The sequence below is a fragment of the Bufo bufo genome, chromosome 5, assembly GCF_905171765.1.
Source record: "Bufo bufo chromosome 5, aBufBuf1.1, whole genome shotgun sequence".
Classification (NCBI taxonomy): domain Eukaryota; kingdom Metazoa; phylum Chordata; class Amphibia; order Anura; family Bufonidae; genus Bufo; species Bufo bufo.
In genome coordinates this window covers 287,738,704-287,765,981 of record NC_053393.1, presented here as the reverse complement: position 1 = coordinate 287,765,981, position 27,278 = coordinate 287,738,704, and the positions used below count along the sequence as shown (strand labels likewise).

Genomic DNA, 27,278 nt, shown 5'->3' with positions numbered 1-27,278 from the left:
GGGGCGGGCGTCCAACTCCCAGGAACCCAATTATCTGTTTAAAGACGCTGCAGCACTCTATTTACCCTGTGCTGTGTTTACGTCTAGATAAGGTGTCCCTACTATACTTGTGTACAAGAAGACTGGCACTCGCTTTAATTCACTGCTTTATTACTGCATCAGTATAGATACATGTATCTACACAGATGCAGAAATAAAGTGTTAAAGTGAGTGTCAGTGTCACACTTTGGTGTGGAAGGGAAACACCACACCGAGCATAGAAGGGGAGGGGGAAACAGGGAATCAGGCCTGAGAACTAGGGAAGGAAGTTGGACACCTCCTAGTGAAAACTCTAACCAAAACTCTCACCGACTACCAGTATTAACAGACCCTTAGGGGAGTTCGTACACAGGAATACCTAGAGTCCTATCTAGCCCTATAGGACCCTGGTACTAATGGCAGGAACAAGACTACCCGTTCTTCCAAAAGGAAAGACCGACAGGAGTCTTCTTCAGGCCTAATAAAAACAATAGGAAAATGCAACACACAGAACCCAAACAAAATACAAAAGGGAAAGGAAAGACTTAACTTCAAAGAGGCTATGGAAGCACCAGGAACTCAGCCGAGATCCAACCACAAACAATCCACAGGCACAGAAGCTATAAACCGCACAGCATAGTGGGAGAAGCAACTATAAATAAGGAAGGTTAAATGACCACATAAGCAACACCTGGAGGCAAGGGGTGTGGCCATTACCAGAAACAACACAGACACCTATTGATCCACAAGGAAAACCTGTCAGATCAAACCACGTGTTGCCAGTCTCACAGATCTCCTGCCACTCACTGTCGCCGGGACGTCCATATGTCTCGATACGTCCGTCACAGTACCCCCCTTCTACATGTGACCTCCGGGCACCCAGGACTGACCTTATCTAGGTGAGACCTGTGAAAAACTTTCACCAAACGCCTGGCATTCAGGTCAGATGCCGGTACCCACATTCTCTCCTCTGGTCCATAACACTTCTAGTGAACAAGATACTGAAGAGACCTACGGAGAACTCGAGAGTCAATTATCTTGGCGATCTGAAATTCCAATCTAACATCCACCATGACAAGAGCGGGTGGCAAGGAAGATGGCTCCAACATATCTCTTCAACAAAGATTTATGAAACACATTATGAATTTTCAGGACCTGATTAAGTTCAAGACGAAAAGCTACAGGATTATAAATGGCAGTGATCTTATCTGGACCAATAAACCTTGGACCCAACTTCCAAGAAGGTACTATCAACTTAATGTTTCTTGCGGACAGCCACACAGAATCACCGACTCTTAGGTCCGGACCATTTATATGTTTCCTGTCAGCCAGACGTTTATACTTGTTGCCCATATTCATTAAGTTATTATGAATTTTCCACCAGATAGATGACAATGATGATGAAAAACATTCCACCTCAGGGATACCAGAAGTATCTAAACCAGAAAATGTGCCAAACTGTGGGTGAAACACATATGCACCAAAAAACGGCAACTTCCCAGTGGACTCCTATCTACGATTATTTATGAAAAACTCTGCCAAAGAACCAATCCTCATGATTCTCAGAGACAAAACATCTCAAGTAAGTCTCCAGACTCTGATTAGTGTGATCCGTCTGTCCGTTCAACTGAGGATGAAAAGCTGAAGAAAAGGACAGTTGTACCCCCATAGAAGTACAGAACGCCTTCCAGAATCTGGAAACAAACTCAGTCCCACGATCCAAGACCACATCAGAGGGAATGCCATGGAGTTTCGCAATGTTGTCAACAAACACTTGTGCAGGTATTTTAGCATTAGGTAGGCCTGGCAGCACCATTTTACTAAAGCAATCAATTACAATCACTGTCTTTCCTGAAGAATTAGGTAGATCAGTGATAAATCCATGGATAAGTGAGTCCATGGTCTGGAAAGGATGGGCAACGGAAGTAGAGATCCGGAAGGCCGAGTATGTGTCACAGGTACTACAGGCTGACACATAGTCCTCAACACATTTACGCAACCCTGGCCACCAGAATCTACGAGAGATGAGGTCGGCAGTGGATCTGCTCCCAGGGTGTCCCGTAAGAACCATACAGTGATGTTCCTCAAACACCTTGTGATGCAATTCTGATGGCACAAAAAGTTTCCCAGAGGGACAAGAATCTGGTGCGTCTCCCTGGGCCTCTAACACCTTCACCTCTAGGTCAGAGTAAAAAGCGAATATCACCACCCCTTCCAACAGTATAGGACTCGGATTTTCTAAATCGCCACCTCCAGGAGAACTACGTGACAAGGCATCTGCCTTGACGTTCTTAACCCCAGGACAATAGGTGACAGTGAAACTGAATCTGGTGAAAAACAAAGATCATCTGGCCTGCCTCGAGTTCAGTTGTTTAGCCAACTCCAGGTAAGCCTGGTTTTTGTGATCAGTAAATACCGTGATCGGATGAATCACCCCTTCCAACCAATGATGCCATTCCTCAAAAGCCAACTTAATGGCCAGTAACTCTATGTTACCCACATCATACTTTCTCTCTGCGGAAGAGAGTTTTTTTTTTTATGCCATTTACCAGGTGACTGGCCCTGCGATAAAACTGCTCCTACCCCCACCTCAGACGGGTCCACTTCCACAATGAAAGGTTGTGATACATCCGGCTGCACCAATATAGGGGCAGAAGAGAAGCATTCCTTAATCGCAGAAAAGGCTCGCAACGCTGAATCAGACCAAACTGAAACATCTGTCCCTTTCTTAGTCATGTCAGTTAAGGGTTTTACTATTGTTGAATAGTTCTGAATACATTTTCGGTAATAGTTGGTGAACCCCAAAAACCGCATACGATCCTTCAGATTTTCTTGTCGATTTCAGTCCAATACAGCACAGACTATCTCTGGATCCATTCGAAAACCCGAAGATGACAGCAGGTAACCCAAAAGCGGCACCTTGTGTACAGCAAAAACACACTTCTCTAATTTTGCTTATAATTTATTAACTCTTAGGATCTGTAACACCTGTCTAACGTGAACCTGATGTATCACCATGTCTGGAGAATAAATTAGAATGTCATCCAAATACATGACTACACACCTCCCCACAAGGTGATGAAAAATGTCATTCACAAAATGCTGGAAAAACGCAGGAGCTTTGGTCAACCCAAAAGGCATGACCAGGTTCTCAAAGTGCCCCTCAGGAGTATTAAAAGCCGTCTTCCATTCATCCCCTTCCTTGATCCTAACCAGATTGTATGCCCCCCTTAAGTCCAACTTGGAGAACACCTTAGCACCAACAATCTGGTTAAACAAATTGGGAATCAAAGGAAGAGGGTAAGGATCACGGACAGCAATCCGATTGAGTTCACGGAAATCCAGACACGGCCGAAGACCTCTGTCAATTTTTTTAACAAAAAATAACCCTGCTGCCACTGGAGACTTGGAAGGTCTTATGTGTCCATTAGCCAAACTCTCGGCAATATACTCTCTCATGGCCAGTCTTTCAGGTCCAGAAAGGTTATACAATCTAGATTTTGGCAACTTAGCTCGGGGAATAAGGTTGATAGGACAATCATATTCCCGATGTGGAGGTAAATCCTGGCATCCACTCTAAGATACTCTTAATCCGATTTCATGCACCACTTGAGAAACACTTCTGAGTTAGAGGTGCAGAATCAATAGCAAAAATGGAAATGTTTTTTTTTCTAAGGCACTTGTTGGAAACCCGTGCATACGGACGAACTGAGCATCAATCAAGTTCACCACGGCCCCGCTGTCGATAAACACCTCAATACCCACAGTTTTTTACTCTAGCACCACCTCAGCAGTCAGGAGAAATCGGGTACTACCAGTCAAAGACAAATGCACATTTTTTTACTCTCCTCTCACCCCTCCAAGAGTCAGATGGGAATTAAATGTCCCTTTTTTTTCTTTTTGCCGTTGAATGTATGGCCATGGATAAAATGTCCCTTCTGTCCGCAGAAAATACACACTCCCTTCCTATTACCAGTATGCTTAAAAGCGGATACAGGAGTAGCCTCCACAAATTGCATGGGTTCGGCCCCTAGATATCTCTCTCAGGCGTCTATCAATGCATATAGCCAGAGACATAGCAGCCTCCAGAGACACTGGGGCTTCATGAAAGGCCAAAGCGTCCTTCAGCCTCTCTGATAACCCTTGACAAAACTGGCTACGGAGGGCAGTATTATTCCACTCCGTATCCGTAGCCCACCTCCTGCACTCACAGCAATAAATCTCAGTGGAATAATCACCCTGACGAAGGCTGCGCAGCTTGATTTCGGCTACAGAGGTCCGATCCGGATCATCATAGATAAGACTCAAAGCTTAGAAAAATTCATATACTGACCAGAGAGACTGCGATCCGGTCAGCAGAGAAAAAGCTGACGACTGCGCATCCCCCTTAAGCAAGGAAATAACCACACCGACTGTTTCTCATCCCCAGATAAGTGTGGACGTAGCCTAAAATACAGTTTGCACGCCTCCCTAAACAAAATAAAATTATCAAGTCCCCCAGAGAATCTGCCTGAGAGGGCAACTTTAGGCTCCAGATAGGCCTGGTCTCCACCACTACCACCAGGACCAACAGCCTGTGATCTCTGCATCTACGAGATGGTCGTGCGGAGGTCAGCTACCTTGAAAGACAGCCCTTGCAGCTGACCTGCCAGCACAGCAATAGGATCCATGGCTGCACACAAAAACAAAAAATGACGGTTCGGGCAGTTTATAATGTCACGCTTCGTTGTGGGAGGGAAACACCACACCGAGCATAGGAGGGGAGGGGGAAACAGGGAATCAGGCCTGAGAACTACGGAAGGAAGATGGACACCTCCTAGTTAAAAACCCTAACCAAAATCCTGACTGACTACCAGTATGAACAGACCCCAAAGCTAGGTTAGTTCATACGCAGGAATACCTAGAGTCCTATATAGCCCTATAGGACCCTGGTACTAATGGCAGGGACGAGACTACCTGTTCTTCCAAAAGGAAGGACGAACAGGAGTCTACTTCAGGCCTAATACAAACAATAGGGAAATGCCGCACACAAAATACAAAAGGGAAAGGGAAGACTTAACTTCAAAGAAGCCATGGAAGCACCAGGAACTCAGCCTAAATACAACCACAAACAATCCACAGGCACAGAAGCTATAAACCGCACAGCACAGTGGGAGAAGCAACTATAAATAAGGAAGGTTAAATGACCACATAAGCAACACCTGGAGGCAAGGGGTGTGGCCATTACCAGAAACAGCACAGACACCTATTGATCCACAAGGAAAACCTGTCAGATCAAACCACGTGTTGCCAGTCTCACAGATCTCCTGCCACTCACTGTCGCCGGGACGTCCGTATGTCTCAGTACGTCCGTCACAGTGAGTCTTTTAGTACACAAGTGTAGTTGGGACACCTTATCTAGACGTAAACACAGCACAGGGTAAAGTGTAGTGATGAATGGAAAACACATTACTACTTAGGCCAGTAATGTCACATGGCCTACGTGTGAATGGGCCTCAATTGCAATACAAAGCATAGCGACTATACTATGTATAGTGCTGTGCTTGTGAGCACTGTAGTATTTTAAAACAGCTAAACGGTGGAGGTGCCAGTAGTTGGATCCCTTTAAAATGTGTATACAAACAAAGGAATACAGGTTAGTTATATAGCATTTATCCAACGACATAGAGTAAAAATACTGGGACACATAAAGACCAGTGTTCTGCTAATTAAACACAAATATATACTGACCACAGATCTTTTCTATAGACTATAAATACTACAATTTAATATCAGGGTACAAACAATATTTTACTGCAAAATAAGTGTTCGATTAGTGGTATGCATAATAAACTAGATATGTATTATGTATTAACTACTGATCTGTAAACTGTCCAAGACAAAAAAAATTAAACAAACTTAAAGGGGTTGTCTCACAAAAAATATTCTACAGTTTTTAAACCAGCACCTGGATATAAATACTTTTGTAATTGCATGTAATTAAACTTTTGTACAGGTGTATCCTTATAGTGCCACCTGCTCTTTTTTTAATTTCTTTTCCCAGCTCACTAAGAAGCAGGGGCGTGCCTAGGTTGTTTGGCACCCGGGGCCGGTCCTTTCTCTGGCACCCCCCAATACTTTAAAAAAATCATATCCCCTCACAGTAGTATTGCTCTCATTGTACGACCTTCATAGCTTTGTACAGATGTATGCCCCCTAACAGTAGTTATGCCCACATTGTTCCCCTTTAAAGTATTTATTCCTTCATTGTGCCCCCCTCACAGTAGGTATGCCCTCTCTGTGCCCTATTCACAGTAGTAATGCCCTATCTGTGCCCCTTCACAGTTGTAATGCCCTCTTTGTGCCCCCTTCACAGTAATAATCCCCATTGTCCCCCCTTCATAGTAAAAATCCCCATTGTTCCACCTTCATAGTAATAATCCCTATTGTGCCCCCTTCCTCATTGTGTACCCTTAATAGTAGTAATTGCCATTGTACCCCCTTTCATGTAATAATGCCCATTGCACCCCCTTAATAGTAATAATGCCCATTGTGCCCCCTTAATAGTAGTAATGCCCATTGTGCCCCCTTCACAGAAATAATGTCCATTGTGCCCCCTTCACAGAAATAATGTCCATTGTGCCCCCTTCACAGTAATAATGCCCTCTGTGTCCCCTCTATAGTATAAATCCCCATTGTGCCCCCTTAATAGTAGTAATGCCCTCTCAGCTAGTAATGCCCATTGTGCCCTCTTCACAGTAATATTGCCCTCCATGCCCCCTTCATAGTAGTAATGCCCTCTGTGCACTGTGCCTCCTCCATAGTAGAAATTTCCATTGTGCCCCCTCCATAGTAGAAATGCCCACTGTGCACCCTCCATAGAAGAAATGGTGAATGGTGGAGCAGGGAGAAGTCTCCCTGCTTCAGCATTCAGAGTGCCACCAGCCTGAAGGAGGGGAGGAGTGTGGGGAGCTGAGCGGTGAGTGACAGGACCGCAGCTCCCAGCGCTTCAGCAATGAGCGCTTCCATCTGTATTGATGGAAGCGCTCATTACTTCTGGACTCTGGCACCCCCTGAGAGCCGGCACCCAAGGCGGACTGCAACCCCGGCTGGTTCTAGCTTTGTTAGAAAAAAAGACTGTTGTGTACTAAATGATGTCTGATTTAAATTTTTTACATTAATCATGTGATAACTAGAGATGAGCAGATTTCATATTTTGAAATTCGTTCACGCTTCGTTTGGTGGTAAAAGCAGAATTGCGTTATGGATTCCGTTACCACAGACCATAACGCAATTCTATGATGGAATGCATAATGGAATGCCTTTAGAGGCATTCTGTTATTCATTTCATCATAATAGAAGTCTATGGGCTGCAAAACGGATCCGTCCCATTTCCGTTATGCAGGAGAGGACTCCCCTGCATAACGGAAACGGGACTGATCCGTTGATGCATTCCGTCATAGAATTGTGTTATGGTCCGTGGTAACGGAATCCATAACGAAATTCTGCTTTTACCACCAAACGAAGCGTGAACGAATTTCATAAAATTAAAGTGATAACCCCTTTAAGCACAGCAATAATTAATGGAATAACGAGTTCAATATTGTTTACAAACAGAGTAATAAATACACTACTCACAAAAAGGTACGGATATTTGGCTTGTAGGTGAAATTTCAGGATGAACCTAAAATGCACTCTAACCTTTACAGGTGAGCTTAATGTGACTTTTCTAAACTTTTGAATGCACATGTCCAACTGTTCAATGTTTGAGTATTTTTTGCTGTTCTCTAACAATTCACAACAGGTGTTTGATCTATGAATCACCCAATAAATTTCCTGGTTCAATTAGAATTGGTATTTTAACAGTCCTCCTCATAATGCTGTTCACATTTTGACATCATGAGACCAAGATGACACCTAACAATTGATCAACAGTAACTCGACATTTCGAGGCTTCAAGCAGGATGTTCTCAGACGGAAGTGGCCACTGAGCTTTGTCCACATCCCACACTGATGACTGCTTCAATATGAACAATGCCATGAGGAACCGGATGATGAATGCCACACAACTACAAGCACATTTAAGGCAGGTGAGAGGCACCCAAGTGTCACATCATACCATTCAAAACAGTTTACATCAGTGTGGTCTGCATGCTAGATGACCTGCAAGGGTACCTGACCACACCACTAGGCACAGGCGTCATCGTCTTGCATGGGCCAGGGAGCATCTACTCTGGATGAGAGACCAGTAGGCCTCAGCGGTAATGATGGCCACTAACGATGAGCCTTTGGTGGTGGTGGTGGTATTACAGTGTGGGCAGGTGTGTCTAGTCAATACGGAACTGCCCTACACTTTGTGAATAGTACAGTAACAAGCTCATACTACTTGAATAACATCATTAATCCAGTCATTGTGCCTCTGCATGAACAACACAGACCTAATTTCATTTTCATGGACGACAAAGTGCCAGCTCATCAAGGTTGCATAATTAGGGAACGGCTGCTGGAGACTGGGGTACCTGAAATGGAGTGGTCTGCACTTTCTCCATACCTGAATCCCATTGAAAACCTATGGGATCAGCTGAATCACCATGTAGAGGCTCGTAACACTGTACCCCAGAACCTCAATGACCTGAGGGCTGTCCTTCAAAAAGAGTGGGGTGTCATGACTCAGCAGACAATAAGTCGACTTGTGAACCGCATGAGACGTCAAGGCCGCATGACAAGTTACTGACACATTGACATTTATTGTGGGGTATACCCACCACTGCTGTTGGCGTTTATTTCAATAAATTGTTTGACATAAGGAAATCGCCATTGCATGCTTCTACTTGAATGCCCTACTTTCATGATATCATATAACTGTAGCGTGAACTTTTTACGTTTTCCATAAATTTCACCTAAAATCCAAATATCCCTAACTTTTTGTGAGTAGTGTATATAATAAAATATATACACGATATTTTAATACAAATGACAGTGGTAGATCGGTAAAGCTGTGTAAACATTTAGTGGGTGCTCATATTTCTTTTCATGACTGAGGAGAAGGTTTAATGCCAATGGTATCACTATCACAACTGCCATGAAAATGGTCCCTTCATGTGCAGGGTCCTGGGGTCCCAGCACCGAAGCCTCCTCACATCCTCCCCCCTGCTCTTAATGATGACTCTAGTGTTCTCCTCTTTGGGCAATAGAGTCATCACTCAGAGCAGCAGGAGGGCTGGGAAGCCTTCAGTGCAGAGAGCCCGGGACACTGCACATGAAAGGACTACTTCAATGGCACTTCACACCCCTCGTACATGATCATATGTTTAATCCCTCACCTATTTACCTCAGTAAGCAGTTTTAAGGGGTCATAACTGCTCCAGATTCCTTTTAAAATATATCAGATAAAGGAAACCCAAGTAAATTTATTATTACTGAAATTAATTGTATAGATAATTTAACCAAGCTTGTATGTTTTAACTAACCTAAGCTACTAGGAATAAGTAATATATCTGTTTATTCACCACTATTCTTGGGCTGTGTACTGATTTATAAAAATGATGTTTCTTAACCCCTTAGTGACCACCCATATGCCTTTTTACAGCTCTTTTTTAGGCCGGACCGCTGTGCAGCGGAGAGTGGGGGCTCAGCTCTCACAAGACCAACAGGAGCACAGATCCGGGCTGTTTAACTCCTTACATGCCAGGGGCAATGGTGCCCGCTGCATGTAAGCGGTGACAGAAAGAGCGGACTCCCTCTGTATCTCTTCGGTACCCTGCAAATGAGATTGCGGGATGTCGAGGTGTATATATGCAAGTTGGGACCTGGTATAGGCCCCAAGCCTGCCTTGAGTGTTCTCGAGCAGGCTGCGCCTCTCTGGCGCAGCCTGCTGTTCAATGTCATTATAGCACTGACATTAAAATTCAATGCACTATAGGAATAGTGCATTGTATTTTAGAAGCACTCAAAAGTTTGCCTGTTATAGTGCCCTTGTGGGACTATTAACTGGTTAAAAAAAGTAAAAGAAAAATTAAATTCAAAAAGTTCCAATTAAAAACGCTTTTCAATGAAAAAATTGCAAAAATAAAATCATTTTTGTATTGCCGTGTCCATAACGACATGCAGTAAACAAATATGTAAATTATCCCCTACGATGAAGGCCATAAAAAAAAAAAAAAAAAAAAAAGGCAGAATTGCTAATTTTACTTAGTTGCCAACAAAGAACTCAAAGGGGTTATCCGAGGCAAAAAAAAGTCCCCCCCATATGCCCTGGCCCCTCACACTGAATCTACGGGTGACGCTAGGGAGGCTTGTCCCCGTCACCACCTGCCATTGGCTGCTCCCCTCCCCGACACAGAATATTTTCATCCGCACACGGGGGAAAGCAGCTGCGGCAGTGTGGGGACCAGAAGCAGCGCATGGAGCCAGGTAAGTAAATTCAGTTTGAGGGGCCCGGGCATATGGGCGAAATTTTTTAGTCTCGGATAACCCCTTTAATAGCAAGTGATCAAAAAGTGTTATTTACCCCAAAATGATACGAATAAAAACTACGAGTCCTGCTTACATCCTGCAAAAATAAAGCCCTCACACAACTCCACAGAAAGAAAAATAAAAAAAAGTTATGGGTCTTGGGATGCGCAATGCAAAAAGATTTTCTTGCACAAGGGTTTTATTGCACTAAAAAAACTATATGTATTTGGTATCACTGTAATTGTACTGACACAGAGAATAAAGATATCATGTTATTTATGCATAAAATGAATGCTGCAAAAAGTATAATGTAAAAACTCAGTGGCAGTATTTATGTTTTTTCCCCATCTCCCTCCCAGAAAGTTAATAAAAGTTAATTCAGAAAGTTATGTGTAGCCAAAAACGGGACCATTAAAACTACAATTTTTCCTGCAAAAAAACCCTCATACATGGAGGGAAAAATAAAACGGTATAGCTCTTGGAAGGTGACGATGAAAAAATAAAAATAAAACGCTTGTTCAGTAAGGCCCAAAACAGGTTGGTCATTAAAGGGGTTAATAAAAATACTTTTTTACAACATTGAAATAAAGCCCTACCCTTCCTCGTTCTGTTAATGTTGTTAACATGATGATAAGTGTTAATCTGTTGTTCCAAACCATCTGCCAGAAATGTGCACAAGTATGAGGAAGAGGGCCTTGGGTGGCAATATATCTGTTTACAATATTTGATTTTGGAATTTCCATCTGCAAAAGAAAAAACATTAAACTTTAGTTAAAAAGTACAGACCCTCATATATGAAATGTAATGCAGAAAAGAACTGGATATGTTCCCCATAGCAACCAATCATAATTCCTCTATACTCTAATGTTTTCCATAAATGCGCTTACAATGGAAAGCAACAAAGAGATAAAGGGAGAGTGTTAAAGTTGTCCAGGTTCTAATATGATGACGTATCCTCAGGGTAGGTCATCAATATTAGATTGTAGAAGTTCTGACTCCCAGGGGTCTGACGATCAGCTGGTTGAAGCGAGCGGAACACTTGTATAAGCGCTGCCTTCTCTTCACTGTTTACCTGCTCGCCATCGACATTGCAGCAGGCTGAAGTATAATTCCAAACTCCTCCATCCTATTTAATCCCTTCAGTACCGAGCCACTTTTCCCCTTAAATCCCAGGCCAATTTTTGCAAATCTGACATGTCATTTTATGTGGTAATAACTTTGGAACGGTTTTTCTTATCAAAGCCATTCTGAGATTGTTTTCTCGTGATACATTGTACTTCATGTTAGTGATAAATTTGAGTCAATATGTTTTACCTTTTATTATTTAAAAAAATCTAAAAATTTGAGAAAATATGGAAAAATTCACTATTTTATAAATATGAAATTCTCTGCTTTATGGCAGATAGTGATACCTCACAAAATAGTTATTAGTAACATAGTAACATAGTTTATAAGGCTGAAAAAATACATCTGTCCATCTAGTTCAGCCTGTCATCCTGCAAGTTGATCTAATGGAAAGCAAAACACTGTGTAAGTTAGAAGCCAATTTTCCTCACTTTAGGGGAAGAAAAATTCCTTCCCAACTCCAATCAGGCAATCGTTAATTTCTAACGATAATTTGTTTTCCCTTAGTCCTAACAGCAGCACAGATGGGGTTAACTGCCCCTGTGGACTGGTAGGACCGGCGGAATTTTAATGAGCCCAAAGAACCAATAAACGATCTTCAGCTCCCTGAAAGGGAGGAGATCACCCCCCAGCCCACCGTGTTTTTAACAAGCATAATGTATTTAGGGTGGGATATTTGTGTGCTGCTGTTAGGACTAAGGGAAAACAAATTATCGTTAGAAATTAACGATTCCCTTACGTCCTACCAGCAGCACAGATGGGGAGATAGCAAGAAGAATCCCCTAGGGAGGGTTCTCATGCCTGGCAGAACTAAGAACTGTCTGCCCAAAAGCCAAAAACTCTGCCATCCTAGCATCTATCCTATAATGGGAGATGAAGGTTGACTCAGAGCTCCAGGAGGCCGCCTTACAGATCAACTCTAAGGGGAGAAGTCTTCTCTCCGCAGCGGAGGTGGAGACAGCCCTAGTAGAATGGGCTCTCACAAACTCCGGAGGATCTAGGGATTGGGAGACGAAAGCTTCCCTAATGGCCTCCTTGATCCAGCGACTAATGGTGGCTTTAGACGCTTTACGGCCTTTAGACTTACCGGCAAAGAGGATAAGGAGATTCTCATCTATCCTGAACTCTCTGGATCTATCCACATAGACCTGGAGGCATCTTGAAATATCCAGCGGGTCTCTTGCTGGAATATCAGAGGAGGAGGCTGAAAATAAAACTGGTAAAGAGATTACCTGGTTGATATTTTGGAAGGTAGGCACCTTAGGCCTGAAGTGAGGTAAAAACTTCAGGAGTACTCTGTTTGGTAGGAAGACAATATACGGGTGGATTGCAGAGAAAGCCTGCAATTCAGAGATTCTTTTGGCTGAAGCTACAGCCAGAAGAAAAAACATCTTTAAAGTCAGGAATTTGAATTCCACCTCCTCCAAGGGCTCGAAGGGGGGAGATGCTAGCCCCCTGAGCACTACTGAAAGATCCCACTGGGGGATAGGTTTCAGTATAGTAGACTTTAGTCTTTCAGCTCCCTTCAGGAAGCGTTTGTTGAGTGGGTCCCGAGAATGTGGCCTGTTGAGGCAGGCCGAGATGGCACAAATCTGCACCTTCAAGGTAGCTGGAGAAAGACCCCTATCTAATCCATCTTGAAGGAACTGTAGTATCGCAGGAAGGGGCGGATCTGCAGACGCCACTTGTTTGGAATCACACCATGATATGAAGATTCTCATGATCCTGGAGTAGGCCTTCTTTGTAGACTCTGCTCTGGAATGCGACAAAGTTCTCAGGACCGACTCGGAAAGCCCTTCTATATTGGGAAGGGACTGGTCAACCTCCAGGCTGTCAGGTTGAACCTGTGCAGATCTGGGCAGAGGTGAGTGTCCCACGACACCAGGGTCTGCTCCGGGGGGAGTCTCCAGTATTGTCCCCGACTCATCTGAATGAACTGGGTAAACCAGGATCTCCTGGGCCAGAACGGTATGATGGCTATTACCGAGGCCTGATCCTGACGGATTTTCGTCAATACCCTCGGTATCATGGAAAACGGAGGGAAGATGTAAGCCAGCCTGAACCTCCATGGTATTGACAGAGCGTCTATCGCCAGGGGGTTGTCTTCCCTGTACAGGGAACAGAACCTCAGCACCTTGGCGTTGAACCTGGTTGCCATAAGGTCCACCTCTGGCATACCCCATCTGTGAACTAACTGCCTGAAGATCTCCGGATGCAGGGACCACTCCATAGTCGGTAATCCTCGACTTAAGCGGTCCGCTATCATATTGAGGGAACCTCGAATATGAGTGGCAGATAGATGGGAAAGGTTCGTCTCTGCCCACCGAAGAATTACCCCGATCTCTGAAAGAAGGGGCAATGATCTTGTGCCTCCCTGCTTGTTTATATAGAGAACCGCAGTCATATTGTCTGACTGGACTTTCACTGCTTTGCCCCGGATCTGAGGGGCGAAGTGAAGGAGGGCTAGCCGGATAGCTCGCATTTCGCGAAGATTGGAAGAAAGACGCCGCTCCAGAGGAGACCAAGATCCCTGTACTGGAGATCCGTCCAGGTGAGCGCCCCAGCCTACAAGGGACGCGTCTGTAGTCAATATGACCTTAGCTGGTTGGGTCATAGACTTCCCTGCTGGTAGCTGAAACCACCATCTGAGGGAATTCCGGGTTTGACCGGACAGGGAGCACAGGGAATCTAGCCCCGCAGGGCTGCCGTTCCATAAGTGTAAGACCTCCGACTGAAGAGGACGGAGGTGCCATAGTGCCCAAGGGACTGCGTCCGCAGCCGCTGACATGAGCCCCAGCATCTTCATGAGAGTCCGGATAGAGACTCGACGAGGGACAAAAAGGACTTTTGCTAGGTCCTGAATCCGCGCTCTCCTTTCCAGAGTCAACCAGAGGGACATCTCCACAGAGTCGACCACGAATCCTAAATAATGGATTGAAGTCGATGGGCTCACATTCGACTTCTGCCAGTTGATAATCCAGCCCAGGCGGAGGAGAAAGGAGATTGCGATCTGAAGATGGTGGGTAAGAACCGGAACTGAAGAGGCTATGAAGAGCCAATCGTCCAGATAAGGAATAATAGTCAGTCCTTGAAGTCTCAAAGCTGCCACCACCGACACCACCACCTTGGTGAAGATAAGGGGGGCAGAAGAGATTCCGAAGGGAAGCGCGGTGAACTGAAAGTGCCTGCGAACCCCTGACATCTGGACCGCGATCCTGAGGAATTTCCGTGAAGCGGAATGGATCGGGATGTGAAGATACGCATCCTTGAGGTCCAGAGTAGCCATGACGTCCCCAGGGTTGAGGATATGGCTGACTGATCTTATGGCTTCCATACGAAACCTGGTTTTCCTTACAAATCGATTGAGGAATCTTAAATCGATGATCATCCGGAGATCTCCCGTCTTCTTGGGAACCAGGAACACTGGAGAATAAATCCCTAGGCCTCTCTCCCCTGCCGGCACCTCCTCTAGGGCTCCCTTGGAGATATAATCCTGAATATAAGTTTCTAGGATCCTCTGTTTGGCAGACCCGAAATTTCGCGTAGCGATGAATCTCTCTGGGGGGAGGGAGACAAGATCTACCCGGTACCCGGCAGAAATTATGTCCTGAACCCAGGGGTCTGCGATCAAATGGGCCCAAGGGTTTTTGAAATGGGAGAGACGGCCCCCCACGGGAATCTGGGGGAGGGGAACGGGAAAATCTAGAGGAGATACTGCAGGGGCAGCAGGGCTTATCCAAGAGCCTCGAGGAGGCCCGTAGTCAGAAGGGTTTTGCCTCCCTGGTGGGTTTGCGGGAGCGTCTCGGATATTTACGAGACGGCCCCCCCCCAATCTCTGCGCCTAGCCTGCTGCCCTGGACGACCTCTGCCTTTCTTGTCTTGTCTGGGGCGTCCCCGATAGGGCTGCTGGGGGAGACTCTTCCCCTTCTTGTCGGAGAGTCCCTCCATTATCCTGTCCAATTCGGACCCGAACAGCCTATCCAGTTCGAAGGGGAGCCCACAAAGATTGAACTTGGACGCGTTGTCCGCGATCCAAGGCTTCAGCCAAAGTGGTCTGCGGGCAGCTGAAACTAGGGCCATAGTTTTGGCGGCCAGCTTCAGCTGCATCTGGGTGGAAGAAGAAAAACCAACCCAAGCCAAGCGATATCACTATGAATATATCAAGGCACAGGGAACTCTGGAGCTAGCTTTTGAAAGCGATGCAACCAGAGCACTGAATGACAGGCTCTGGGCGCTTAAAAGGAGAAAGCCCCGCCCATTGGGCGGGGCCCTCAATTAAGACCAGCCCAGAGAGGTAACAGAGCCTATACTGGCTCAGCTTAACCCTATGTGTCTCCCCCATTCAATCCTGGAATCCAGGATGTCCATAAGGAGATAAATTAAATAGAGCGGTGAGGTTTAGAAACCTCACCGCATCGATACGAAAAACCGGAAGTGACGTAGCGCACCTAGGTGCGCGTCACTTCTGGAAGATGGCGGCGCCCATGGCGCCGCACACATGTGGCGATGGATAGAAAGGGACACCGTAACCGGACGAAAGAAGAGGGGAGGGGATATCCCCCCCAAGGTATCCTAGGGAAAAAAATCGCCGCACTAAGGCCTAAAATAAAGGCAATAGGCGCAATAGAAGGGGCTATCCTAGTTAAGGAAAAAAAGGAGCCCCTAAGCACTCTTCAGCTCCCTGAGAGGGAGCGACACGGTGGAATCGACCAGGAAATCCATAGCCAGATTGGCTGACTTGAAGGCTGCCAGGATTTCATCTCTCGAAACGCTCTGGTCCACGTCCGTCTGGATCAGGTTAAGTTTGGTGCGTAAAAAGGAGGCTACTTCAGTGGCCGCGATTGAAGGTGATGCGGAGGCAGCGGTCGCCGCGTAACCCCTTCTGAGGGTGCACTATGCCCTCCGGTCTAGAGGGTCCTGCAGACTAGACCCATCGTCTGCAGGGACTAGAGTGCGTCTGGACAACTTGGCTATAGCCATGTCCACCTTGGGAATGGAACCCTACGATTCCACCAAGGGTTTAGCCATCGGATACATAAGCCTAAATTTCCTAGTGAGGACTGGGCCCTTTTCAGGCTTTCTCCACTCTGTACGCATTACAGAGAGGAGGGTCTCATCCGCTCTAAAGACACGCTGTGTCCGTCCGGCGGGATCGGAGGACTCCCCCATGTCAACATCCTGGTCCCTCGACCTGATGGACTTCAGCAACTTCTGCGTTTTCTCTGGAGGAAAAAAGCAAGAAGTTAGTTCTTCTTCCTCAGAAGAAGACCCCACAGAACAGGGGGTAGGTCTCTCGACCGGTGCGACCACTTCCATGGGAGTCTGAGAGGATCCTGGTAGCCTCTCATTAAGCAGACGCACCACTCCCTTAATGGAATCATCCACGTAGGTCTTTGTCCACTGGAACATTTCTTGCATCGTGGGCTCCGTGGATGCCGTGCGACAACTCTCACACCTGGAGTAAGGACAGCTGTCGTCTAAAGGTGTGTTACACTCGTAACAAGCCAAATGCTTCCTCTTGGCCCCAGACTTCCGCTGATCCGAAGATTCCTTAGGGAAAGCCATAATTCTGTAAATAGAAAGAATAAACAGGTCATAACACCTACAAACACCAGGAGGTGGTGAGACAAGACCATATGGGGGCCCACCAGCACCCAGTCCACCTGTCCAAAGGACAGAAAAAAACATGGTGGGCTGGGGGGTGATCTCCTCCCTTTCAGGGAGCTGAAGATCGTTTATTGGTTCTTTGGGCTCATTAAAATTCCGCCAGTCCTACCAGTCCACAGGGGCAGTTAACCCCATCTGTGCTGCTGGTAGGACGTAAGGGAATCAGAATAACTCCCTGGATCAACAACCCATCTGTAATAACTATAACCTGAAATATTATTACACTCCAGAAATACATCCAAGCTCCTCTTGAATTACTTTACATTTTCCATGTGTCTACTTTATGTTAGCATAATTTTGTAAATGTGATTAAATGTTTTTAGAAAGTTATAAGGTGATTTTGAGGGGTTTACGTAATGGAAACCAAATATAAATTACCCCATTTTGGAAAATACACCTCAAATTATTCAAAACTGATGTTACAAACTTTGTTAACTCTTGAGGTGTTCCACAAGAATTAAAGGAAAATGGAGGTGAAATTTCAATAGTTCATTTTTTTGGTAGATTTTATTAGAATTTTTTCTTGCAACACACCAAGAGTTAAAAGCAAAATAAACCTCAATATACATTACTCTGATTCTGCAGTTTACATAAATACCCCATATGTGGTAGTAAACTGCTGCCGGGGCACATGGCAGTGGTCAAAAGGAAAGGAGCACCATATGGTTTTTGGAGGCAGATTTTGCTAAAATGGTTTTTGGGTACTATTTTGTATTTGAAGAGACCCTGATGTACCCCTAGAGAGGAAACCCTCAAAAAGTGAAACTACAACCCTCAAAGAATATATTAAAGGGCACTTTGACCCCACAGGCATTTTATGAAATTTGGAAACACTTGGCTGGGAAAATGAAAAGTTTAATTTCTTCCAATAAAATGTTGCTTTAGCCCCAAATTTTTCATTTTCAGAAGGGGTAACAGGAGAAAAAGCACTGCATAATTTGTTACCCATTTTCTTCTGAATATGGCAACACCCCATATGTGCTGATAAACTGCTGTGGAGTCACATGGCAGGGGTCACATGGCAGGAAAGCAAGGAGCGCCATATGGATTTTGCAGCGCATATTTTGATGGATTGATTTATGGGTGCCATTGGTTTTTATTTTTTGAGTGGTTGTCTTATGTGGGGGTTCATTTTTTGCATTTTCATTGGTATCATTTTGGGATATATATGACTTTTTGATCACTCGATATTATGCATTTTGTACGGTGAGATGGCAAAAAATAACTGTTCTGGCATAGTTTTTATTTATTTTATTTTTACAGTGTTCACCTGACAGAGTATATCATGTGATATTTTTATAGAGCAGGTTGTTACGGATGTGGCAATACCTAATATGTCTATTATTTTTATTTTTGTTAAGTTTTACACAGTGAAAGCATTTCTGAATAGCATAAAATCTTGTTTTTCTGTAGCCATGTTCTGAGAGCCATAAAAAAAAATTGTGCCGATTGTCTTAGGTAGGGATGAGATGATGGTTTCCTTGATACCATTTTGGGGTAAATACACCTTTTTGATCGCTTGGTATTACACTTTTTGTGAGGCAAGGTGACCAGAAAATGGCTGTTTGGCATTGTTTTTATTTTTTACAGCGTTCACCTGACGGGGTGGATCATGTAATATTTTTATAGAGCCAGTCGATACGGACGCTGCAATACCTATACCTAGAATACAGTATGTCTACTTTTCCTTTTTTTCCTATTTTTTATATCCTAATTTTGGGAAAAGGACTTTTTTTTTACTTGAAAATTAAAAAAATGTATTATGTAAAACAATTTTTAAAACTTTTTATTTTTTTAACTTTTTTTTTGTCCCACTATGGGACTTCAACTTTTGGGGGTCTGATTCCCTCTACAATGCATTACAATACATCTGTATTGTAATGATTTGTCTGTAAGTGTATATTACACAGTGTAAGGCCTCTTGCACACGACCGTATGGCTTTTTCAGCATTTTGCGGTCTTCAAAAAACAAATCCGCAAAAAATACGGATGACGTCCGTGTGCATTTCATTTTTTGCGGAACGGAACAGATGGCCCCTGAATGTAAGCGGAACGTGTGCAAGAGGCCTAATACACTTACAGCCTGCTTGCCTATGAGACCCAGACTGCTGTCTCACAGGCTTACATGGAAGGAAGCACGATGCCTATGGAAGGCATCGGGCTGCCTTCCCAACCATCAGGTTCCCGTCACCGCAGCGCGGGGTCCTGATGGGGATGGGGACCTGACAAGGATAGCTCACGTGCCGCGGTCAGCGATGACCTCGGCATAACGAGGTTTAATGCACCGGCATCTGTGCTTTCACCTATGCCGGCGCATACAGCAGGGGCTCGGCTATCAGTGATTGCGGGGTGCCGGACCTCTGCTGCTGATTGGGCCCACACAGCTCTTGCACCCATCCTAACAGCACGTTGTAGCTGTACGGTGCTGGGATTTAAAGGTACATCTATGGCACTGGTATCCTACAGGTTAAGTGAACCCTTGCTGATCTGATATTGATAAGCTATCCTGAGGGTAGTCATCAATATCAGAAACCAGATAACCCCTTTAGCCCCACAGAAAAAAGTCTTTAAAAATGAAAGCCACGCTGTTATTCGTTTCATAAATCTTCCCCACAGACTTGCATGCTTCATTACTGTTCAAGACTTCTAGTAAATATTACAGACTACAACTCCCCATTTTATTTTAGTAACACATTTTGATAAAGAAGAAACTTGTGGTGAGAAAAAAAATAAAATGGCCTATGGCAAATATCTGTAATTTCAATGTGTTTATAGTTCCTGATTGAAAACGTACTAGAAAAGGCTAATGCATTTCGCAGGCACGCTGTGATGAGACAAAGGGAGTCTTGTATGGTTGTTTATGGGTACTCGCCTTATTACTGCTCCGCAAACATGCGATACCCTATCGGTGGAGCTTCCCCTCCAGCCTGACAGCACCAAAAAATGGGACCATGACAGTCTTGCGGTCTGCTGAAGATGGCTTTGCACACACCTGACCATCCATCCTCCATCTCTACCCAATTGGGAAACTCCTTCTAAACTTCCTCTGATCCCACTGACCTGGACTACAGTCTGCACTCGCAAGAGATGTCTGAGAGCATCTGAAGCTGAACACTAAACACTGTCTTCCTAGAAGTTGTGTTACTAACCATACTACAAACTACCTAATCTCACTCCTTTTTCTTCCCTACTGCTAATTTAACTTTCTTCTAAGGTTTTTTCATACGCCTTTTCTTTATGGAGCCTTGCAAGGTGCTACTCTGGTTCTCAGTTTCCCCCATGGTCTTTGCCACTTCTTCCCCAGGAGTCTTTTTTGCCATATTCAATCAACACTATTTGGCTGCATTTTTTACCTTTTGAGTTTCACTCTAGCAACCAGGCTCCATAGAAATATAGGTTTAAATCATTTTTGCCTTTATTGTTAGTACCTGTTATCTCAGATTTTATACCCTATTTAGTAAATAGTATGGTTTTGATCTTTTGTCCTCCCTCATCTACTCTCTACATCAATTGTCATGTTGTATTTACCAATGCATGCAGCCTATTAAACTGGCATGGGGTGGGAGCAGCCTGTCACCTTTTGATTGAATCCCTTCCTCAACTATCCTGGCTTCTATAATTTGCTAAGTATCAGTCCTATCGATAATGGCTAAGATTATGTCTATAAATGTTAAGGGCCTTAACTCGGACCTTAAGAAACGTATTACATTACAAGAACTTCATAGGTCTAATTCTTTTTGCAGGAGACTCATTTCATGTTTTCAGGTTCCTTCAACTTTGCAAAACACTGGTTCTCTAGGGCCTCCACTGATACTAAAACAGTTGGAGTTGCTTTTTTGATTTCCAGAACCTGACCGCTGCAAGGTTGATACAGACCGTCAGGGGAGGTATCTTATTTTACAAGGTACTCTTTTTGGTACTAAGTTACAGCTATGCACAGTCTATGCTCCAAACTCTGGACAGCTAACATTTCTATATTCCTCACTTTCTACGTTATCTTCACTCCGTGGTGCGGTTAAGTTGATTGGCGGAGGCTTTAATGTACCATTCTCAGACTACCTTGACAGGACCTCCCTACACACCCCCTCCATCAGACACATTGGCGTATAACTGAGTCCCTCTTGAATAACTGTAAGAAATACCGATTTTTTTGTAATTTTTAGGAAAAAAAATTTAAGATATGAATTTTATAAGTATTCTTGATGTATCTAAGGTTTATATCAAAATTCTGCTAATTAGTTTCTTCTCAAAGCCAGTATGAGCACGTACTGTCCATCTGGAAAAAGTCACATTAACATATCAAAAGCAGCAAATAATTGTCAACTGCCTAAGGAATGTGTGGCAGTTGCCCAGCTACTTCTATCAATCTTTAAGAGTTAACCAGATTTTGCTAGAAAACCATAGAGAGCAACCAATCAGATGTGTTCAAGCCATATGTTAATCATATAAAAGGCCAGGATTTGGGACACAAGAAGACAAGAGGACAAAAGAACAAAGGAATGAGGAAGAGAGACAAGAGGAAGAAGAGGGAAGAACAGAACACAGATGAAAGGAGAAGTACCAGAGAAACCTGGAGGGGCCATAGAGAAGACAGGGACTGGATAGACCCAAAAAGACTCATGTATGGTAACTACTCTATACTGGAAGGATTAAAGGGATTCTGTCATCTGGATTTTAATGACAGAGCTTTTAACATCATCATATCAGTCTGCTCGTTTTGTATTAAAATATACTAGTATTACTACCCTAAGTGTTGTCATTTGTCTAGAAAATCACTTTTATTAATATGGTAATTACCTGAGTAAGGAGCCCAAGGGGCTGTCCCTCCGGCCGTTGGAGCCCAGCACCGCCCTACTGCTAATTTATTCACTCCTCATTGCCGGCTGGCGCATGTGCAGTGTGTTCTGTGAGGCCGATTTCAGGCGCTGATATGTGTATCCACGGAATGCGTTCGCTGAGCCATAATCTCACGCATGCGCCGAGGATACAATGAGGCAATGAGGAGTGAATAAATTAGCAGTGGGGCGGTGCTGGGCTCCAGGAGAAGGGGCGAGGCTGGGCTCCAATGGCCAGAGGGACAGCCCCTTGGGCTCCTTACTCAGGTAATTACCATATTAATAAAAGCGATTTTCTAGACAAATTACAACACTTAGGGTAGTAATACTAGTATATTTTAATACAAAACGAGCAGACTGATATGATGATGTTAAAAGCTCTGTCATTAAAATCCAGGTGACAAAATCCCTTTAAGGAATTTAGTTGCCTAGTTACCAAATTGTTTTATTGGAAATATCTTTACATTGTAATTTTGTAGTCTAAGTAATTGTAAATATTATCGTGTAAAGTCTCTCTGTTTGTAATATTTCTTTGTTGTTCAACTATACTTCTATATATCTACTCAATAATAATGGTAATATTAATATTTCCATACTGTACAATATAGATATTTTATAATTTCACTATTGTGTCTCATTTATTACACCCAACTTAAAGAATCAGACCCAGTAAGAGGGTAAATTATATATAATATACACTCACCTAAAGAATTATTAGGAACACCTGTTTTATTTCTCATTAATGCAATTATCTAGTCAACCAATCACATGGCAGTTGCTTCAATGCATTTAGGGGTGTGGTCCTGGTCAAGACAATCTCCTGAACTCCAAACTGAATGTCAGAATGGGAAAGAAAGGTGATTTAAGCAATTTTGAGCGTGGCATGGTTGTTGGTGCCAGACGGGCCGGTCTGAGTATTTCACAATCTGCTCAGTTACTGGGATTTTCACGCACAACCATTTCTAGGGTTTACAAAGAATGGTGTGAAAAGGGAAAAACATCCAGTATGCGGCAGTCCTGTGGGCGAAAATGCCTTGTGGATGCTAGAGGTCAGAGGAGAATGGGCCGACTGATTCAAGCTGATAGAAAAGCAACGTTGACTGAAATAACCACTCGTTACAACCGAGGTATGCAGCAAAGCATTTGTGAAGCCACAACACGCACAACCTTGAGGCGGATGGGCTACAACAGCAGAAGACCCCACCGGGTACCACTCATCTCCACTACAAATAGGAAAAAGAGGGTACAATTTGCAAGAGCTCACCAAAATTGGACTGTTGAAGACTGGAAAAATGTTGCCTGGTCTGATGAGTCTCGATTTCTGTTGAGACATTCAAATGGTGGAGTCCGAATGAGAACATGTATCCATCATGCCTTGTTACCACTGTGCAGGCTGGTGGTGGTGGTATAATGGTGTGGGGGATGTTTTCTGGGCACACTTTAGGCCCCTTAGTGCCAATTGGGCATGGTTTAAATGCCACAGGCTACCTGAGCATTGTTTCTGACCATGTCCATCCCTTCATGACCACCATGTACCCATCCTCTGATGGCTACTTCCAGCAGGATAATGCACCATGTCACAAAGCTCGAATCATTTCAAATTGGTTTCTTGAACATGACAATGAGTTCACTGTACTAAAATGGCCCCCACAGTCACCAGATCTCAACCCAATAGAGCATCTTTGGGATGTGGTGGAACGGGAGCTTCGTGCCCTGGATGTGCATCCCTCAAATCTCCATCAACTGCAAGATGCTATCCTATCAATATGGGCCAACATTTCTAAAGAATGCTATCAGCACCTTGTTGAATCAATGCCATGTAGAATTAAGGCAGTTCTGAAGGCAAAAGGGGGTCCAACACCGTATTAGTATGGTGTTCCTAATAATTCTTTAGGTGAGTGTATATTTATATGTAATAATTTCTTACATAACGCACTGATGTACTGAACTCCACAAGGCTTTGTCGCATTACTTCACAGAGAATCCACCACCAGTGCCCTCACTTGGTATTTTATGGGAGACTCATAAAGCGAAGTTCTGTGGTAACTGTATTCCTCTTGCCTCTGGACTCAAAAGGGACAGACAAATCCAATATAGTGACTGTGTACACTCCCTACTCATAGTAGAGCAGGCTCTCACCACTCAACCTACGAAGCATCTACTAAAACAAGCTATAGACTTGATAAACCATTTCAAATCTCTTTCTTTAACAACAGTGGAGGATGTGGTAATAAACAGCACACCCTTCAAGCCAGGCAACTGAAAGAACACTCAGTCACCTCCACCACACATGCAGTAGCAGATCAAAAGGGCACCCTCCACTATCACCCATCTCGAATTGCTGGGCTCTTTCGCTCCTATTACTCTTCCCTATACTCTATTCCCTCCTCTCTCCCAAGTGATGAGAATGAACGGAATGCGCTTATAGATGGGTTCCTCTCAGAATGTCATCAGCCCTCAGCCCTCTCTATCTGACTTAAATCAAGAAATTACAGTTGAGGAACTGAAAGACACTATTGCAGAAAAATGACCTGGCCCATAAGGTTTCCCGTATGGTTATTATAAGACCATCAGTGACCTTTTACTACCCTTTTTAATACCTTCTTATAGGGTGACAATATTCCCAATTTGATGATGCTTTCTTTCAAATGGTCATCCCTAAACGCGGAAAGGATCCTTCTGAATGTTCCAGTTTGTATCAGTCTCTTAAATTTTGATTTAAATATAATCACAAAATTTTGGGCGAACCGACTGAATTGTTGGCCTCACAAACTAGTTCATAAGGACCAGGTTGGCTTTGTCCATTTTAGGCAGACGGGTAAGCAGCACAAGAAAGGTAAGTGACCTCATCTACACGGCCAATAGGGGATGGGTGGAGGCCCTTCTACTTAGTCTAGATGCAGAAAAGGCTTTTGATCACCTTATTTTGCTTTAGAGGCCCTTTCTTGGCTCCTTGAAAGCTCTAGTCAAAATACCACACGCCCACTCGCCTAAACTTTTGATCCTATCTCCATTCATTTACGATCTCAGTATTGAACCCCTAGCAGCCCTTATATATAACAATTCTGATATCCACGTTATCCCGATAAGACATAAATTGTTTTCCATCTCGATATTCGCTAATGATGTGTTACTCACCCTATTATCACCCCTTTATCTGGCTTCCCAATTTACATTTTTTTACAGTTTTAGACCAATATTGCAAACTTTCTGGATATAAACTCAACACCATTAAAACTGGAGTGTTGCCAATTAATATACCTGCAGCCCGGCTCCACAGTCTCCCAAAAACTTTTTGGTATACTTGACATAACCAATCTATTAAATATCTTTCCACTGGGTCGCATAGCGGCAATAGAGATGTAAATTCTACCTAAATTCCTCTACTTGTTTGAGTGCCAGTCAGGGTCCTTCATTAACTTTGTTTGGAACTACAAATGTCACAGGTTATCCAAACTCACTGTGATAGCACCAACTTCTCGTGGAGGATTGGATCTTCCTAGAATTTCTCAATATTAATTTGCTACGCACCTGAGACACCTCGCCTCTTGGACTACACTCCATTCTTATAACCGATGGACTGAGACTGGGAGGCTGTGGCTGGCCCTGATCCACCTTGCTACTATAATTTGGGGGCTATCCTCTTCTATACCAGCGTCTGTACTGCTTGGCCCTATGTTATTTACTAGGAAGATATGGTTTAAATGTAGGCTCAGATACCGACTATCAACTCTTTTCTCACATCTTCTGAATAGCTCGGGAGCGGAAATGGCTAGACCGTGGATAGCTGTGGGGCTATTTTGTTTTGTAGGACCCTTTCTCTGATTGTCTCCTACCTTTGCGAATCTTCAGTTAAATTCTCCCTTCTGCAAAGTCTAGCTTTTTATTTCTAAAGAATTATACACTATTGTTGGAATGAGTTAGGTTCCCTGGATGTGCCGTCCCTCTCCTTATTTGAGCGAATAGTAGAGTGGTCCCTCTACTAAGGGGCTTGTATCTAACATATATCAGCTTCTGCTTTCCCCTGATTTCCCAGCTGATTTAAAACATCTATACATGCGAACGTGGGAGGAATAGCTTAGTAGGGTACTCACCCCGGAGACTTGGCAAACTATCTGGTCCAGGGCACATGCTAACTTCTCTTGTGTTACTCACTCTGCAGCCCTTCTGACCGCTAAGTTCCTGAAAGTCTGGTCGGCATGGGACACTCACATAAATATAAGTCTTGCTTGAGTTCCTTTATTCTTTCATTTATTCTAAATCCATAAATTCTGAACCACATTGATTACTTTTTATTTATTGTTTATTTAAAAATAGAAAATTAATAAAAACTAAGTTGGGAAAAAAAGAATGGTCTAGAAAAATAAAAACTGTGCTATGACTTGTTGTTATTGAAACAATTATACATTCAAATTTTTGTTTTTTACATATTTTTTATAAATATGTCCCAAAAAGGGAGGTATATAAACAATGCCAAATGTTTTAGTGCCATTTCTCCTATTATCCCAACATATCTGGGCTGGTAATATGTTGTTTTTAGAATAACAGTATACTGTATTATACTGACAGATCAACAATAGCGTAGGAACAACTCTTACAGTGGTGAGATGTACTGGTGCACAGTGTTAGACTGAGATGCCTATGGCCCACCAATAAAATTTAGTTGTGGGGCACATCTTATGGATACATTCAAATATTACCTGCCCACACCGCAAAAGACAGCAGCAAGATGCTACAAGATGATTGATTATGGGGGTCCCTGCAGAAACTTTAAGAAGGTGGGTCCCTGGGGAAATATAATACTGGCTGCCAGCCTCTGTTCCTATAAGTCACCTTAGCCACCTGATTGCGTCAATAATAATAAACTTGGTAGTTTATTAACCCCTTAAGGACCCCTGCCGTACATATATGGCGCTGGTGGACATCACTTAAGGACCAGCGCTGTACATGTACGGCGGGCTGATCAAGCGGGTGCAGTAGCTGCGCCCGCCCGATCAGCCGCACAGACCCGGCAGTCACTAACATCCGGGCCCCTGCTGCATAAGCCGGCATCTGTGAAAACACAAATGCTGGTGTATTAACCCCTTGTAGAGGGGTTGTGGAGGTTACGGGTGCCCTCCCCTTCCCAATCAGGTCCCCGCACTGCAGTACATTATTGGACCAAAATTGTATGCAAATCAATTTAGCATCTCACCCCGC

At 43.9% G+C, this 27,278-nt stretch overlaps 1 protein-coding gene across 1 annotated transcript in view; it reads right to left on the bottom strand.

The window, feature by feature from the left end:
• The window catches only part of PTPN3 (protein tyrosine phosphatase non-receptor type 3), a 1,427,127-nt gene that overhangs the window by 348,299 nt on the left and 1,051,550 nt on the right, over nt 1-27,278 (bottom strand). The window contains 1 exon segment of the mRNA XM_040432350.1: nt 11,049-11,195. Coding sequence (XP_040288284.1) covers nt 11,049-11,195 — 147 coding nt within the window.